The following is a 19,744-nucleotide window of genomic DNA, read 5'->3' as shown; positions in this document are numbered from 1 at the left end:
CGATTAAATTCCTAGCGAGCGAAGCGAGCGACCTTGAAAATTTTGACATTTTACAGTCCCAAAACTGCCGTTTGTAGGTATATTTTTTAAATTGGAAATTAAGGGGGCGCACCGGGCGCAACTGCTGGCAATTACTGGCAGCAACATCAGGAGAATGGCATAGCAATTAAATGCGAGCGAGCGAAGCGAGCAACCTTGAAAGTTTTGACATTTCAAAAAACTGCCGTTTCTAGCTATATTTTTTTTCGCTTTTGAAATTAAGGGGGGCAGTGCGCCCCCCTGGATCCGCCACTGGTAGTCAAGGATGTCGCTTTATGTTCATGATTGGGGGAGGTATGACCAGCGAGGGGGCGTCGAAGTGACCAAGCAGGGGAGAGAAGTCCAAAATATGCACTTTAGAGCATCCCTTAATTGTTTGTATTTGTGTGTGTGTGTTTTATATAAATGGAAAAGTTAGGAAATAACCCACTTCAAGTCTTATTATTGGCAATGCAAGGCATTTTAATATAGACTAGTATGTAAAGCAACACTGCAAAATCAATGATCTAGCTGTGATATAACGAAGCGTAAGGTACAAAGGTGTACATTCTAAATCATATTGCGCAACATTGCAGTGACTCTTTTTGCCGTTCGGATGTTCTGAGTACACTGCGCATATCCTGCTTCTATTCAGAATGCCAACCAGGAATCACGCTGAATCACAATCTTTTGTCGGCTCCGAGCTTTTTGAACAATGTTTCACACTACATACCTCTTTAATTATGATTAAGAGAAATCCTAGAAAAATATCTTACTTCTTGATCACCCTTTCATGTCGATTTCAAAAGCAGTTTACCCACCCTTGAATTACCTTTTTTTTTTTCTTTTTTTACCAGCGGATTGGGGGGGGGGGGCACGCGCCCCCCATGCCCCCCCCCGTAGTTACGCCACTGGTTCTTCATGAAACCGACGTAGCCCCCAAACTACAGGACCTGTATACTTTTCCATCCAGAATTCTTGACTAGGAATGCATCCTCTTGCAAATAAGTCATGCTAACATAAACAAAAAAAAAACACTATGCACGAAGTTCAATTATAGGCAAATAGAGTCGATAAATAGTTGCATTCTTCTCCATAAAGGTTATGAAAGAAAAATCATTCAAGTCTTCAGGACACTTACCCCTGAATGGTCCCAATTTCGGACTGGAAGTCGAGACTTGTTGTTGTTGTTGTTATTTCAGTGAAGGTTATACAGTAAGGCTGGTTTGATAGTATACAAATATTGACTGCTCTTGAGGATGATGGTGGGAATTATCATTCCCAAGGTGCTTTTCATACCGACCCTTCTATCACCCCGAGGCGTTAGCCGAGGGGTGATAGAAGGGTCGGTATGAAAAGCACCGAGGGAGTGATAATTTCCACCACCATCCGAATACAGAGCAGTTGATATTTGTTTATATACCTCATCGTTTAAGACTAGGTCTAGCACTACTAATAACTAGCTATGTCAAGATCTATAGGGGCTAGTCAAATACGAAGTAAATTCTAACACTAACGTTTAAAACAGGCCATTAATGGCAGCGATCGCTTGCGTGGTTTTCGTACATTTCGTACAGACCCTACCCAGTACTCACGCGGCCTTCTGCGAGCTCCTGCATAAATCTTGGCAGAAGATTACAGCAATACAGTATGTTATTATCCAGCTTCCCGTCGCTCGTGTTTTAATTCGATATTTCCAACATGTTGAGATTTGTCTCTGCTTCGGGATCCTAAGAAATCCTAAAGACAAAGTGTACAATCTTTGATTCAACTCACTTCAAATCACGGAGGAGCACTCGATCGCCATGCCATGTTGAAACATGCCTGCTGTGCGCTAGTGTGATGATTGTGCATGTGTACGATGCGCGTAGTGAACGTCCTTGGAGGGGTTGCGGACACCGCGCGCGAAGTCTAGTATACTTGTTATGTGTACAAAAGTCGCGGAGGGTTTACGAATCATTCGCGAGGGTTTTGCCTTTCTATCACTTACATGAAAACCCTAAGGCAAGATAGACGGGACTACACCTTGTCACATGATATACTTTTGACCAATTAGTGATGAGAATCTCACTTATGAGGTATATAAAAAAAATAGGCATCATGGCGGTTTCTTCAGCTATGACAATCTTGCACTCTCTCTTTGAAACATAATCATGTTGTTGAATCTTACGAATTTGGGAATTATTTTCATTATTTGTCAATACTTGTATCTTATTGTCTAAATATGATACCTATAAATAACGACTTTCAATATAGGGTTTGATGAGCACAAGACACGATTATGTCATGCTATTGTCGAAGTTTTTTGTTCATACACAGAAGATACAGTCCGTCTGGTCGCGGAACCAGCAGGTTCGAAGGACGCGTCGAGATCCTTCGCGGCTCCCAATGGGGTACGGTGTGTGATGATAACTGGGGCTTGAACGACGCGCGGGTGGTTTGCAGACAGCTCGGCTACGGGGACGCCATCGCTGCAGAGACAAATGCCTACTTCGGCCGTGGGAGTGACAGCCAACCCATTCTCATGGACAACGTGGCGTGCAGTGGGTCTGAGAGAATGTTGGCTGACTGTTCCTTCCTCGGATGGGGGAACCACGATTGCAGCCATAGGGAGGACGCAGGGTGATATGTTCTTACGCTGGTAATTTTACTGAAAAATTGATGTAACGACTACCGGTAAACAATTGTATATTCAAGGCAGGCCTCAGGGATACCTCTATGTTCAAATTAAGCTTCACCAATTAAATTGAATTATACAAATATAATGTCAGAAGTGTCATTATTGTTGCAATTAAGGTAAGAAGTATTATTTTAATTTTTCTTTGACTGTCTCGGGAATGGGGACGTGCTCTTGAATTATGAATGACAAAGAAAGGGATAAAAGCAGTCAAACCGGTATTAACTGACATTAGGGTAAACAGTATTATCGTATTATTGTGAAGTCATTAGAAACTTTTGATAATAACACTGGTGGAGGCGTGTGTGTGTACAGGATTTAATCATATCAACGTGAATCCTGGCAAAAGAGGTAATGATATGTACGAAGAGGTAGTGAGTATTATTACCTCTTTGATCTCGACCAAAGTCGAGGGTACGTTGTGTGAGATACGAAAAGGGGTTTACGACCATTACGGTAAGTCTTAGTCGACACGCTCTCTCGCTACCAGGAGACCTCCGGATGATTTTTTTTTCAGACTTTTATATTTGAACAACTATGAATTAGTTATACAGAGTACAGAGTTTCAGAATTTATAATGATTGGAATGAAGAATAAGAATGTTTTCAAAATTTATAACAAAAATGAAATGAACAAGGATGGTGACATGGCAGCCTCACCATACGAATGGATGAGTTGAAACTCAAGGAAGCAGAACAAGAAGGCGTGCATAGATTATACGCAGGTGGACTTGCAAGCAAGCTATGATATCATACAAAATATTGTAATGGAATTACACTGTTACATTTCTGTAATATGTGAGTCTCTTTGTCATCATTATTGTCAGTGTAATTCATTTATTTAAAGGTTTTTCAAAGTATGGGTTCTCTGCTCAAGGACCACGATAAATTCCACATATCTAGCCTATACATGGAGCTGTCGACTTATGTACTACATTTACCGCCCCTTTAAAGATGCATTTAAATCGCTCACACATGGGTAATCATTCCCTCCTCCTTTCCCTCTCTCTGGTTGTCGGTGACGCGATCGTCATAAAATGAAAAGAAAGATTTTCGGTAAGATTTAGGATCGGTAAATGACTATTCTTCCAATAGTAGAGCAGATAAGCCGAAGAATTGTGCAAAATTTGACTAAACCATGAAACTTTCACCATTGTTAGTACATGCTATAAGATTAATTTTAAGATCGGGAGGTAAGTCTGAATTGACCTCTGATGACCTCCAGAGGTCAATGACCTCAAAATGACCTCAAAATTAAAGAGAATTGATATTTTGTGTCATTGGTTAATGATAAACACAGTAATGATGTACTAAAACTTGATTCTTGTCACAGTGAAATTGTCTTCATGTTCAACAGAGCCTAGACAGGTTTCTACCTTTGACCTCTGATGACCTCAGAGGTCAATGAACTAAAAATGCAAGAAAATTGATATCTTGCATCATTGGGTAATGGTTAACACGGTAATGGTGTACTAAAACCTAATTTTTGTTACAGCGGAATTGTTCTCATGTTCCAAAGAGCCCTGACAGGTTTATGCCTTTGACCTCTGATGACCTCCAGAGGGTCAATGACCTCAAAATGTCAGAAAATTGATATTTTAAGAGTCACTTGTAACTGAAACACGATAATTATGTACTAAAACTAATTTTTGTAAGTGGAATTGCCTCAATGTTCCACAGAGCCTTTCAAGTCAGGTTTCTACCTTTCACCTCTGATGACCTATAGACCAATGATGAGGTCAATGACCTCAAAATATCAGAACATTGATATTTGGTGCAATTGGTTGATGATAAACATGATTAAAGGGATAGTACAGTATTGGTAGAGATGAGAATTGGGCTTTTAACTTTTTGCGAGATACCAAGAAAACACTTATGATATAGTACAGAGCGTACCATTTTAATAGGAATTCAAAGTTTATTTGATGAAAATCGGGTGTGGAATGAATGAAACATCCAAAAACAAAGTAAAACAAAGCGGTCGTAATAAAGTGTGGGTTCCCACACTTTATTAGAATCGCTCTTTTTAGGATATCTCGGCCATTTCCAAACCAATTTTCATCAAATAAACGTTGAATTCCTCAAAGAATTACATGCTCTTTCATATTTCATAAGAGGTTTCTCATTATCTCACCAAAAAATGTTAGAAACCTGAAATTAGGTCTCAACGAAAACTGTACGATCCCTTTAAGATGTCATATTCATTTGCATTACAATTGAATTGTTTTGCTATTCCACAGAGCAAGAGAAATTACTCATGTATCTCTACCTTTGAATTCTGAGGAAGGTGACAGGTCAATGACCTCAAAATATCAGAATACAATGTATTGATATTTTCTGTATAGTCAATGGTCAACTTATACCCGATGTACAGTCATGCATAATGCTGTTAGCATTATGCTATAATAGAACAATCTTGTCATTCCATGGAACATTGGTCATTACCCTGTGCATTATATCCAACTTTGACCTCTCAGGACAACGAAAGGTCACTTGCTGCTTATAACTCTTTGGAGACCTTTTGTAGCCAATTAAGAAAAGGCTCCACGGCAAAATATTACAAGATTACACAGTATAGTGAAGAAGAAGAAGAAGAAGAAGAAGAAGAAGTAGAAGAAAGAGAAGAGGAAAAGAAATCTGCTGTCAATGATGCAGAGCCAGTACCAATCAGTTCCATGGTAGATCTTAGTCGACACTGCAAAGGTTGGGATGTCTCTGTTGACAAAGGATATTCTAAAGCTCCGAGTAAGTCCCTAGGGTGGTGTACATTGTCTGGGCATAGAGAGTTGGTTAGGTCTATGTGGATATGATGCTTTGTTTTAACAATTAGGTCTGAGATATCTTTTTTATGTTTGTTTTGACTATCCGGCATGGATCTCCAACACAAAAGAATGGTGATGTGTTAGACCCAGCCACCATCGTGTTTTTTCAATAGATTTTGATATTACAGTGTAGTTGAGAGAAAAAAAAAACATAACCTCTCAATGTCCTAGATGGAAGTCAAAATTGAACAATGTGTGGAATACTCTGCATACAATTTCGGACACACACACACAGAATGCATTTTTTTCCCGGTATATTATTTCATAATGCGCTGGCCATTACAAACCAATGAGACCAGACATCAATATTCTTACATTTCGATGCATATCTTTCAATATCCTTCACAGGTCAGAGGATACTCGCTAATGTTCATGTGAAATAAGTACACGCATTTTGAGTTGCTCACTTTTACTGCTATAGAAATACACAATATGTGCATCATGTCAATCGTTAAGTAATGTATCGGTTTCATTTTCAGTCTTGGATTATTTTTTTCTACGCGTACAAATATAATCATGGAAAAGTAAACAACTTTCACATCAAAATATAAACGAGTATATTTAAAAAAAAATAGATGTACTAATGTGCAAAGCAAATACCAGGCCTACATCATCTTAAGGTATACAGGTGAAGGAAATCACCTTTTTGATAAACAGGGATAGCGACCACTGAACTATATTGTTTCTTACAATTCTCTCTTCTTTTCAACAAGTGGAATAAAACACAAGCACATACCGGGGCATCAGTTTGGAGGAGTGGGGTGGTGGCAGGGATAGTTGACACCCACCCCAATAAATTGTGAGATGTGGGATTTGTTTTGTTTGGTTTTGATGAATTTTTTGGGGGCTTTTTTTAGACAGAAAACTGCCCAAGTTTTTCACTTTAAGTGTGCATCAGATGGTTGAAATCTAATTCTGAAATGCAAAATCTCCCTTCTATGAGAGGGGATATCTCCTTCCAATATACTCCTTCCTTCTGCTTGGTTCCTTCCACAGATATAACGTACTTTGTTGATTGATAATTTCCCTAATTCTATGAAAAATGTTTTTAAGAGATATTCTAATCTAAATTGTAAAGATGAAAAGGCTTTCTTATATATGCACGAGTGTTCATCTTAGAGGGCAAGAGCCATTTGCTCCGCCTCCCGAGAAAATATGGGAGGGGGAGTGGTGGGGACATAAAAATTTGCCTACAAGTATTTCCAGAGATGTGGATTTTTTGCACTTTTTTGACAGAAAATAAATTGTCTTAACATTTCACCTATAGTATGCACCAAATTAAAAGGCAAAATTTCCTTTGCATACCCCCTCCCCTACACTGCCTTCCGCTAGGTCCCCTTCGATATACACGTAGTGCTTTTGAGATTAACCATTTTTGTTTCTATATCATCAAAAAGTATGTACTAGATCTCTAATTTCACTTCCAACAACCATAATGAGGGAGGGGATACCTCCACCTACATCCTTCCTTCGATTGGTCTCCCTCCATAAATGACTGACTTACTACACCTTTCTGATACAAATTTCGAGATATTCCTTCAAAAGGGCATGTGTGCCAGATGGTTGAATGTCATTTCTCAAAACACCAGAGCTCTCTCGAATGGGAGTGGAATACCCTACCCTCAACAACGCTGCCCTTACTGGGTTCCCATTCATATAGACTTGGTACACTTTGGCAATCCATAATTTTCCAAATGTTCCCCAAAACGTATGCATCAGATTAAGAATTCAAAAACGGAGGGGGGGGGGGGGGGGGTGGGTGAGATGCGCCCACACCCCATCAACTTCCATATACTAATAAGTGATGACGCACACGTTAAACAAGAGCTGCACTAAATCACTGATTTCAGGTCTAAAACTGCAAAAATCCAACCCCCCACCCACACCCTCCACCTCTCCCTCCGCTCCACTTCTTTGCACCATGGACTTATGCTTACACATATTTTCCAAGTCCCCCACCCCCACATGAAAACAGATCGACACCCCTTGATCTGTGCACATACCCGACTTAGATAATTACCCGAAAAGTTCAGCGGAATGAGTAGCCACTTTTTTGGTAACAGAAATGCATGGTTTGTAAGCCTTACATTATAAACAATTTACTATTAACTATCGTAATATCAATATCAATATCCTCACATTTCATAAGAGGTCTTTGACCTCGTGTGATTTTCATAGGTGAAAGGTAATGGCTCGTAAATAAGTATCGCCTACGAGTGCTCTCTAGAACATCATCATGTTCACCATTAATGATGCCAAACTATTCTGATATTTTGAGGTCATTGACCTCTCGAGATCATCAGAGGTCAAAGGCAGAATCTCGTCTGTGTGCCTTGGAATATGAAGACAATGTCATTGTAAAATAGATATGCTTGTTTTGTACATCTTTACCAAGTTTATCACCCATCAATGATGTCATAGTTCAATATTCTGATATTCTAAGGTCATTGACCTCTCAAGGTCATTAGAGGTCAAAGGTAGAAACCTGTCTGCTCTTTAGAATATGAAGACAATTTCATTGTAAGACAGATATGCTTGTTTTGTACATCTTAACAATGTTTACCAATAACCAATGACATCACAGATCAATATTATGATATTTTGAGGTGATTGACCTCCAAAGGTCATCAAAGGTCAAAGGTAAAAACCTGTCAATGCTTTGTGGAATCAGAAAATGGTTTCCATTAAGTATAGATGCATGTTTAGTGCATCATAACCACATATGTCATTCACAAATGTCTCAAAAATCGATATTCTGATATTTAAAGTTCACTGACCTCTGGAGGTTATCAGAGGTCAAAGGTAAAAACCTGTCAGTGCTCTGTTGAATCTGAAAATGATTTCTCTGTAGTATAAATGCATGTTTAGTGCATCATAACCACATGTATCATTCACAAATGTCTCCAAACATCAATATTCTGGTATCTAAAGTTCATTGACCTCTGGAGGTCATCAGAGGTCAAGTCAGACTTACCTCCCGATCTTAAAATAAATCTTATGGTATGTACTAACACTGGTGAAAGTTTCATGCTTTAGTCAAATTTTGCACAATTCTCGTGATTTTGAGGGCTTAACCGCTCTACTATACAAGTAAGGCGTGCCATTTGCACAGATTGTTGCGTGTTTGGATTCTTTCGAAATGTGAGATCACATTGATAATCGTATCATAAAAACTACTGCGGTACAGACAGGGATACAACTGAGTATATGATATGAGATTACCCCATTCTAGTTGAGAACAAATCATCATGTAGCTGTTAAACAACCATAGCATAATTTTCTTGATATCTACATACTTCTTCATTGCTCTCCTCTGCGTGAATCATAATGATCTATTTCGTACTTTCTCCCTTCCTTACCTCATGACTGGTGTGTATGTTGCATGATATACTAGAAATATACAATCAGAACTAGAGTATACAGTTGCCACCCAAGGGAGATGAAAAGAATGACCGTTATAGGCAGGTTATCTGACTTTTTGAGCGTACTGCCTACAATTTACGTGTATTATCATGGATACATCTATTAGTATACAAACATGTACATGTATGTGTATAATATGCATGCACGTGTTTCATGAATTGAACAATGCCGGTATTGATCAAGTTCTTGTACGGTATAGCACGCGCACTGGCCCCCATCTCACTAGGAAGGAGACCATGGCGACCATGGCGATCAGTGAAAAAGTCACACATCGTGGCACGATCGCCGTCCGTCTCCATTTTTGGCCTCCTACGGTTTCTCTATACGCTCAACCTGCGCTGTAGGCGATCGTGCCACGATGATAATACGACTCTGCCACGTTGTTGACGCATTTCCAGGCCGACGAGACGCGCTGCTTCTACGATCGAACCGATTTTGTTGCGATATTCGTACGCTTATCAAGACCTCGCTACAACAGTGATACGATCAGAGCGACAGTGATATATTAACTCCGGGCTCATGCTACGATCTCAAGCGATCTTGGTATAAAATGGGTTTTATAATTGAATTTCTTCAGGCAGATGTCAGTGTCAAACCAACATGGATATGCAGGATATGGTTTCACCCTTACATCTTAGCATTGTAGAACACACCAGGTAGAACCTGATGTGAAATTTCACTATTAGTTATCATGGTTAACATCCATTCAATTAAAATGGTAAAATGTGTATGTAATATCAAAGAACCGGCTTACGAGCAAACTACAAATCGTATTCTACAGTGAGCCAATTCAATGAGAATGAATTTGAAAAGATTGCAACTAAATCTCCTTTCATTGACTTGCAATGGTATATGACAAACAAACAATTTAATAAACAGAGTAGATTCGTCCTGAGTGTACGTGGAAAAAGGAAATCTGTACGCTTTTCTCCATATCCACCTCCCTGCTCTGGTGCATTATCTCTTCTTTTTTTTTTTTTTTTTGGGGGGGGGTTATGGTTAGTTACTGTTACGTAATACTGTAAAAAGTGGTAATTTTCATGGGCGATGGGGCCGCTTTCAATGCGCTTGAGTTACGCTTTACGCGTTGCTACCCCGTCAGAGCTATATGAATGTTGCGCTTTTAATGCGCTCGTGAGGCGATTGTGATACGCTCTAAAACCACCGCGCTCTCACTACGGAAGTTTTGGACATGTTCAAAACTTGGCGGCGACCATGGCGATGGTAGCGACCCTCCGCGCTTCTGAACCGCTCAAGATACGATGGAGAAGATTTAAAGCGATCAAGCCACGTCCGCCGCGCTTTGTCGATTTTTGATGATCGTAGCGGAATCGTCGTCTAGTGAGATGGGGGTATGCTGAATGGTGGGTGGATGCAGCGGTGCTGATCGGCACGGTTGCAAAGTAGAAAAACATGCTGAATTGTCGGCTCGGTTTGGACTCCGTATTGGTCTATGGCTGCTATAGACAGGTTAAATCTACCGAGGGAAACAAAATTGGTGGTCGCTGGCCGCGTTAGACAGGTGACTGGTATGCACAGGGTCTTTAACAGGGCTTATTTCTCGGGGGAATTTTTCAGTGGCCGCATACGGCAGGTGGCCGCTATGGACAAGTGTCCGCTTTAGGCGAGTTTGACTGTATTCTGAAACAGACCTATCAACAATACACTATTGAAACGAACCTGAGGTGGTGAACAGTGTACCAACCTTCATTGTCACTTTTGTTTTATTTAATTTTGTCTCATGGTGTTGGCTGTGTGTGTGTGTGTGTGTGTGTGTGTGTGTGTGTGTGTGTGGTTGTTGTAGCTATTATTGTTAGTGTTATTGTTATATTTCAGAGGATGGAGCAGTCCGACTTGTTGATGGATCCGGCAGTCACGAAGGGCGTGTCGAGATCTTCCACAACTCCGAGTGGGGTACCGTTTGCGATGACTCCTGGGGGGTGAATGACGCAAATGTCGTGTGCAGACAACTAGGCTACGAGAGCGCCCTCAGCGCAGAGATATCGGCATACTTCGGCAGAGGTCGAGACAACCAGGCGATCTTTCTCGATGATGTGGACTGCGACGGGGATGAAGAGGAGCTGAGTGAGTGCGACAGTGATGGGTGGGGAAATAACAACTGCCACCACGGAGAGGATGCAGGGGTGATATGCAGGCATGACGGTAAGCCAAACGAATGATTATCACTTTTTTTCCCTTTTCTTTCAGCAACTTAAATCACGGGCGTTGAGATCGTAAGTGAAAAAGTGTGAAAACGACTTGTGCTGTGAACAACATCATCGACGCTCGAATGTTCCAACGACATTGTCCATTGTATACGGCGTTTTTGTGTGTTTCTAATCCATATAGAGTTGACTGGAATATGAAAGTCTAGAAAGCTAACGAGTAAGTCCTTTTAAAAACCACACTCGTCCCAGAAATAATCCACATTGAGCAATCCAAAAGGAAGGAACTAGACCCTCTAACCACTCAAGGCTTCAAAATGCACCTTTCGTTTTGCACCAACACTCACAATTACTTATACAATATGTTATATGTTATATACAATATATAATATGTTCCCTTTTTCTTGAGGGGGTGGGCTGTTTCTCTGGTAAAAACAACAACAGGATTGAGTAAACAGATAAGTTTTAAGCAAGGATTTAAACTTATCAACCCTCTGAAAGCGCCTTCATTAGCGTCAAAAGTCTTTGAAGTCATCTTCAGTTCTCAGGTCTGATGAATATCAAAACAATAATTTCCTGTGTTCTGCACACTGCGCGAGGTGAATACACCCTTTCTTCACCCCGACACAACACTCTTTACCTCGACACAAACTTTCTATCTTGCTCCTACACCACTACTTCGTATATGCACTGCAGAATCGGGGGGGGGGGGGGCACACATCCCACATCCAACATAATGGCAGCGGGGCGTCTTCAGTCTATAGCGTATATGTCTCTCAAGTCCTTTTTTTCAAATAAAGTTAACTTTTGTCTTAACTAACATTCTACACGACGAGGACCTTGTCTCATAGATGTTTGTTTGTGTGTGTTTAGGGCAAAATGTCGTCATAAGATTTCCTTTCGTCAAAATATCTTTTGACTTTTAGACCCCATGATTTGTAGAAAACATTGTCATCTTATTTTCATTATTGCCTTCAATGCTTTTAATTTGCAATTTGTTTTATGTGATGGTGTCGTAGACATCTTTCTCTATGTTGTTCATACGCATTTACCGTCGTGATCTAGCTGAAGAAGGGGAACTCCGAATTGTTGAAGGAACGAAGTCGTCCAAAGGGGTATTGGAAATCTACAACGGGACTTCCTGGGGTAATATCTGCTTCGATGGATGGACCTTAAACAATTCAAAGGTCGCATGCCGCCAACTAAGATATCAGGAAGTTGACGGAGCTCACAGGTACACATTCGGCTATATTGGATCGGGACCGTTCTACTTATGGAACGTAGGCTGCTCCGGTAACGAAGATGAGCTTTCGGACTGCGTCAACGTGGTGTGGGGTGATTACAGCCACTGCTCGTATGAAGTGGGTATAGCATGTTCCTATACTGAAGTCGAGTCTACAACAGTTCAACCCACCACCACTACCATGCCTACCACCATCTCCAACGGTAAGCAAGCAATAACGTGCAATAGACTATAATTATATTCTTTAAGAGGAGATTTAGACTGCGGTTTACTCTTGCTTACTTCAGCTATAGTTGAGACGCATTTGACATGTATTTTCCGTTAGAGATAAAGATACGAAAGACATAAAAACAGTTACAAATTCGTGGAAAATAGCAGAAAAGGTTATCTTGATGGAGGAGTAACCATATATTTAAAGCAAGGTTTTGATTATTTTGTTAAGTGTCGTAAAATGTATGAACGATATAGGCAGATAGGCAAATAGTGTCGTAGTCTAGCCCTTCAAATTTATAAACTGATGAAATCTTCGATTATCTAAAACATTTATAACACAATCCTGTTTTAATGATAAAGGTTGATTTATGTAAGTGCAATTCAATTCTTTTGCATAAGGTTGTTCTAGATATCATATCATCTGGATCACTAACTTGTATTATCAGTCCTAAACTGTATCAGGACAATTACCTCCGGCTAAAGATTGGTTAGTGTTAGGGTTAGAGTAAAGATTAGGGTTAGGGTTAGTGTAGTGCTGACGTTTGGTTAGGGTTAGGATTAAGTTCAGGACTAGGATTAGGATTAGGGGAAGGGGAAGGGTCTGAGGTAATTGTCCCGGGGGGTAATTGTCTTAGAACAGTCCCTGATTATTTAGTTATGTTATCCGTTTATCTAAATCAGGCACAGTTCTATCAGACATTTCTGATCATTATCATATTTCTATTTTATTTCCATTGCAAGTTTGAAATTTACAATGAATAAATGAATTAGAGTTTAAAATGGCTCCCACCAAATTGACTAGTTTACAAAATGGCTAATTTGAATGGAAGTTGGCTAGTTTAAGTACTGCTGATTGGACAGAAGTATGTGCTTCGTCAGATTCTAATGCTTCATATAACAATTTCGTGAATATTTTAATTTCCCATTTCTATGAAAATGTTCCGTTTGGTAACATTTCCATGGGTTTTTAAGCTTACATAGTGCGTTCGAGTAATTGAAAATAAAAATATGGATGTAATAAAACGAAACGAATTACCTCAGTTAGATACATTTCTTACTAAAATACCCCAAATTTAACGGTTGTTTAACAAATTAGATATTGTAATCAGTTAGCCTTATTCAATCATGATTTAAACACTAGTAAAAATACCTGAAAATTAAATAACACGGCACTTAATCATCCTAAGTCATACGTTACTAATATCAAACATAATAATGAGGATATTAATGACACAGGATGATTGCAAAAGCATTAGACTTTTATAAGCATTAATAACGTTCTGTCGCAAAATATGGGGGCATTATCCGTTGATCCTTTGACTCACATTTTGTTGTTGTTTCTGATCAATGGTGTAGTTCCGGAGAGCGTGAAAATCTCGAAGGTTATCCCCTTATATAAAAAGCTTGACAAAGAAGACATGAATGATTACAGATTACATCATAACTTGTATTTTGACAGATCGTTTGAAAAAAAAAGTTCGTTGACTCCAGGGCTATAGATTTTATCAATTGCCATGATTATTTTGCTTTCTTGTTCTCAGTTTGAGCTTCGTCGAAATCATAATACTTCTCATGCAGATTTTACTTTTATAGACTTTTCCTAAGTAATCGGAAATTATTATCGCATATTTTGCGTTTTCTTGGACTTCTCTATATTTAGACTTATGGTACTGTCAACTTCAATGTCGCTATTTATCAATTAGATTTTATGGTTTCAGAGCGAATGCTTAGAGTGATTAAAGAACTTTGTCAGCAAATGAAACATCCCATCAATTGTGATGGTCTCCATGGACACCGATGGAAGGCTTCTTAATGCTCTATGATCTATCATTTGTTATCAATGTTTTACCAAATTCTTCAAACAGTCTTTGTTATCTTTTTTTTTTTTGCCGACGAATCAATTTTTTCGTCACTTTGATCCAAATGTTTTCATAGATACAGTGAAGTCAGAATCGTATAGATTATCAGATTGCATCAAGTAACACGATTAACACAATTATAGAAAAGTAAATTCATTAACATTTTCTAGGCTTAATTTTGGACCATGAATGACAAAAACCGCACATTGATAGTGAATGCCTTACTATTTACAGAAATGTATACGTGTTGTCAACAAAATGAAGACTTCTTGTTTCCCTAAACATGTTTTCATTAATGCTATGTACTCTACTTTGATTCTACTGTATCTGAAGTATGGAGTACTTGCGTCGAGAAACAGATATTCCAAGTATTTAGATTGATTTTTACTCCTGCAAAAGAAAATAATTCGCATCATCTGTGAAGTTCCTTCTAGATCACACACTGATATACGGAAGCCCATTCGTGCCACGCAGGGTAAAACTTTCAGTGGAGCTAACTGGCGGCCGCCACTTAATTATCTGGCGGCCACCAGATAATTATCGATATCGATATCGCTAAACGATAATCAAGTGGCGGCCGCCAGATAATTATCTGGCGGCCGCCACTTAATCATCTGGCGGCCACCAGATAATTATCGATATCAATATCGCTAAACGATAATCAAGTGGCGGCCGCCAGATAATCATCTGGCGGCCGCCACTTGATTATCGTTTAGCGATATAGATAATATCGATATCGATAATAATGTGGTGGCCGCCAGATAATTTTCTGGCGGCCGCCATTTAATTATCATTTAGCAATATCGATATCGATAATTATCTGGCGGCCGCCAGATAATTATCGATATCGCCAAACGATAATTAAGTGGCGGCCGCCAGATAATTCGGCCGCCACTTAATTTTCTGGCAGCCGCCAGATAATTTTCCTGAGTGGCACGAATGGGCTTCCGTACTGATGTAATTATTTTCTGAAAATAGAATTCACACGATAAATGATATATATTAATTTTCAGTCTGTCAATTTACGTATGAACTAAACAGTGATGCTTTATCACATCTTTTTGATACATTGTTTTTAAAAAATCCATCTATAAATACCATCCATAAATCCATCCCTAAATTTCAAGTGAATTATTGTCAGTTACAATCGAAACGCACAAAAAAAAAAAAAATCAGTTTGGTCTCCAGCGTTCCCTGTATTTTGGAATTCCTTGGAAAATAGCATAGAAAATGTAGTTAGTCTTACTAGCTTCACACTAAAGTTAAAGAAATCTCTTTACTGATCTACAAAATCTCATCAAGGCTCATCGCTGTTGACATCAGATGATTAATAGTATACACCTTTTTTTTCCATTCAGACACAAGAGATATCTTCCTGAGGGGCCAAAAACATTTTCGGCGCTTAGAAATCATGTACCACTTAATTCTTTTCGCAAACGTCTCGAATGTCTTATATTTGTTTTGTTTATACTGTCTTTAAAGTTTCCGTCTTCTTTCACCCTTCCCCTTTACACCAATATCGCATTTTATCCCATATTTGCATATATGTGGAGAAAGGCTTATTTATATTTCTCTGCTTTTTTACTAATCCTGCGATATACAAGGTAAGCATTTGCGCACTCTCCTCCATTTCCAACAGTCTACCTAATTACCCATCCTACCAATTAATGCAACGTCAATGGTTTTGCTATCTTATCACACAACATATTTGAAATAATTGTATTGTCTTCCATGATTGTGTATATTTTTGTTGGAAATTGAAAAATAGATGAAATAAAATGAAATGAGAAATGGAGATAGAAAGCGAGAGATGTGTGACAGATGGAGAGAGACCAGGACAGACCAAAGAATATGGACATCTTAAGTAGGTGACATTTGAGTTCCCATCGAACTCTCAGCTTGCCCCCAAAATTACAAGTGGTCATCATATTTTACTCCAACATCAAACAGCGGAAGAAGGCGATCTTCGTCTTGCTGGCAGCAGTTTGTCGGGTCGCGGACGAGTTGAGATCTACCACAACAACGAATGGGGTACTGTGTGCGACGACGGATGGGGCTATAATGAGGCAGAAGTAGTTTGTAGACAACTCGGTTTTGGAGATGTTATCTTCTACTCCAGCGAGTTTTTCGGGGCCGGAACAGGCCTTATCCATTTAGATGACGTCAGCTGTGTGGGCACTGAATCTCGTCTGTCGTACTGTTCCCACCGTGAGCCCTGGGGTTCGAACAACTGTGGGCACCACGAAGATATCGGTGTGGGATGCAGCACTTACACTTATGGTGAGTAGCGTGAAGGCGACTTGTTGAAACAATCTTGGTTGCCTTGTTCTGCCTAGAGGGCGCAAGAAGGGGACTTATCATAAATCATCTATAAGTGTCCTGTTTGAAATGGATAGACGCCCTTGGCCAGAAGGAATTTTCCTAAGTTGCCTCTTGCCTTCTCTTGCCTTCTCTTTTGGAGCAACAGCGATGTAAGAGAAACCCGGCCCTCCATACGTAAATTAGAAAAAGAAAAATGTTGCCTCTCCTCTGTTCTCTGCTTGTGACTTTTTTTTCTGTCTTGACTCGTATTGCCTGCCGGAGCCAATTCATAAGAGATAAAAAAGTTAATCGTTAATATCAGGTAAAACAAACAATATGTTCCGGAACTTTTTTAGCCATTTTAAATGAATTAATAAGTAAAGAAATACAAGTATTTTTTGAATTGATATCTTGGGCCACTTCATGTATTTGTACTCTCCATATTTTCTATTTCTGAAGACAACTAGATATCACCTGCCGATTAGTTACAGATTTTTGTTTTAGGTCACCAACAATTACTACAGGATTATAATGTTGTAAGCCCCTGGACACATACTCTAGAAAAATGTTTCCAGTACGGTATTTGTTAACTTGTACATGTAAACTGACAGGCAGCCACTAGGCAAATGGTTCGCAACCACATTTATATAACAGACAATAGGTTGATAACTGGTTACCGATCAAGCAACCATTCTACAACCGCTTACTGACCAATTTATGACCCGTCACCGGTCAAGGTTTTCGATGGATTATCGAAACCCTTCAGCCGACAAATACGAGTTTGTATACTAGTGACAACCGTTTGCTGACTTCCAGAAAAAAAAAAAGAAAGAAATAACACTTCCTGCAACATATTGCCGACGAGATGTCGTAGAATGGTCTTCACTTATGTGTGACTAGGGCTTTAAAAGAGTTTTTACCTCTTCCATTTCACGCGTGGCACTACGCATTTGTTTTGTAGCGTGAGGCTTCTACATTCTTGGCTTCGAACATTGATGATTGGAAGGATACATAAATCAAAAGCTTACAGGTTCTGAGAGTAGTTATCACTTACATTTTGTTAATGCACCTCTAAATTACTTACATAATATGCATACTATGTAATGATGCTTCACCGCGTACTTCATTTGTATCGGAGTGAGTTTGAATAACCAATCATCGGCAAAGTATGACTTTTGTTTTGAACTTTTTGGGGGCACAACTTGCATTTTCCCCATTGCGATGTCATCGCCGTAGACACCGAGGGCGACGTTCGTCTTGTTGACGGAAGTTCCTCGGACCGTGGTCGAGTGGAGATCTATCATAGCAACGAGTGGGGCACGGTGTGCGATGACGGCTGGGGTGAAGACGAGGCAGAGGTCGTCTGTCGCCAGCTTGGTTACGTCAGCGTCGTCTCTGCTAATGTGTACTACGGACAAGGGAGCGGGCCTATCCACCTCGACGATGTATCTTGCGACGGATACGAGTGGTCACTGTCGTCGTGTTACCACAGGCCTTGGGGTGAAAACGATTGCGTTCACAGCGAGGATGTCGGAGTCCATTGCTCGTACTCTGGTGAGTCCGGCCACTTCGCAAGCATTATTCAGGATGACTTGTACCGCACAGGTGGTACTCTGGGCATGGTTTTATTCTCTCCCAAATAACTGATTGAATAACAATTTATTACTTGAATGTTGTAGCTCAAGTCAATGCAATACAATGCAATTGATATTTTCAAATCATGGGGTGGAACACCCTCGTCAGCCGAAAGCTGGTTTTCACAGGGATCCACAAAGGTCTTTCTTTTTCAAGTTGTGTATACACCACTTCTACACAAATTTAATGAGCAATTGCAAACACGTTCACTTTCAATAAAAGATGCAAAATAGATACGTAATAACGCTTGGTAAACACGCGAATGAGATTCTCTGTACGAGTTTATTTTTTTTTCGTCACCAAACATTACTGTATACATAATTTGTGCTCTTTCTTTTATTATAATGAACTTTATGAGTTCCAATTTATTCATGAGAAACTAACATTTCCGGTTTAACGATGACATATTTGGATTCACCTTACGCAGAAGAAGGCATGGCCGGATGGCTGATTGGGGTTATCGTCGTGTGTTCAGTATTTGGCTTCACGATCATCCTCACTATCATCGGAACTGTGTGCTCGGCATCCGGCCAGAAGCAACGACGTCAGTCACCAACCGTGTTTTCCGTCAGCGGGAATCCCACCGCCGCCACCGACACGGCAGCGGCCCGCGGTGGCGTTGGAAACTACCCAAGGCAAGACGCACCTCCCTACTGTGCACCGCCACCCAGTTATACTGCAGTCATGTCCGCGCCGAGCAGCAACGGTGTGGAAGGTCCTCAGAAGTTCCTGTACGTGCCGTATCCACACGGTCAATCATCTCCGCCGGCAGTTACAGGTCTTCCCGTGGTAGATTGTGGTCCCGCTAACACTGCAGCTGCTGCTGCATTCAGTGTTAGTTCACCTACTGGTTCTACGGGTGATATTCCAGTCAGTGCCTCCGGCATTGAATGTGGGGCGAATACGAATGACCAACAACATTAGAATTCAAAAACATAAAAACAGGCATTTTTTAATGTTGAAATATGGTTTTGCGATTTCAGTGAATTTTAAAACTTTAAATCTTTAGAAGCCTGCAATAACAATTATAACAAACTCGAAACCACATTCGCATTCCACACGTTCTTGTCATTTGTTCGGAAAATATATATTTTTTAAGTGTTATTACTATTACTATGACTATGACTATTACTATTACGTTTACTACTACTATGACTATGACTATGACTATGACTATGACTATTACTATTACCTATACTATTACAGCTTGGTTGGGCAATCAGGATATTAATATTGATAAAGCCCAAAACTCCTTATCATTGATGCTAGTATATATACATAATATGTTGTTCCGTATCGTTCATTTTTTTCTTTTTTTTTTACTAGTTGAGCAAGTTGTGAGAATGAAATGAAATGAAATTTTGAATTCAAATAATGAATGCTGGCAAA

At 39.8% G+C, this 19,744-nt stretch overlaps 1 protein-coding gene across 1 annotated transcript; it reads left to right on the top strand.

Annotated features, from left to right (window-relative positions):
* The first annotated feature begins 1,553 nt into the window (after positions 1-1,553).
* LOC139741909 (scavenger receptor cysteine-rich domain-containing group B protein-like) lies at positions 1,554-19,532 on the top strand. The gene is made up of 7 exons (XM_071652481.1): positions 1,554-1,666; positions 2,338-2,635; positions 10,778-11,102; positions 12,170-12,550; positions 16,370-16,699; positions 17,957-18,274; positions 18,783-19,532. Exons 1-7 carry the CDS (start codon positions 1,554-1,556, stop codon positions 19,277-19,279), a joined length of 2,262 nt encoding a protein of 753 aa, XP_071508582.1. The 3' UTR covers positions 19,280-19,532.
* The last annotated feature ends 212 nt before the right edge of the window (positions 19,533-19,744 follow it).

This window comes from Diadema antillarum, unplaced genomic scaffold (assembly GCF_040938485.1).
Source record: "Diadema antillarum isolate AM-2024a unplaced genomic scaffold, OU_Dant_1.0 seq00000962_RagTag, whole genome shotgun sequence".
Lineage (NCBI taxonomy): Eukaryota > Metazoa > Echinodermata > Echinoidea > Diadematoida > Diadematidae > Diadema > Diadema antillarum.
Note: the sequence above shows the minus strand (reverse complement) of the source record. Positions and strands in the feature narration are given on the sequence as shown.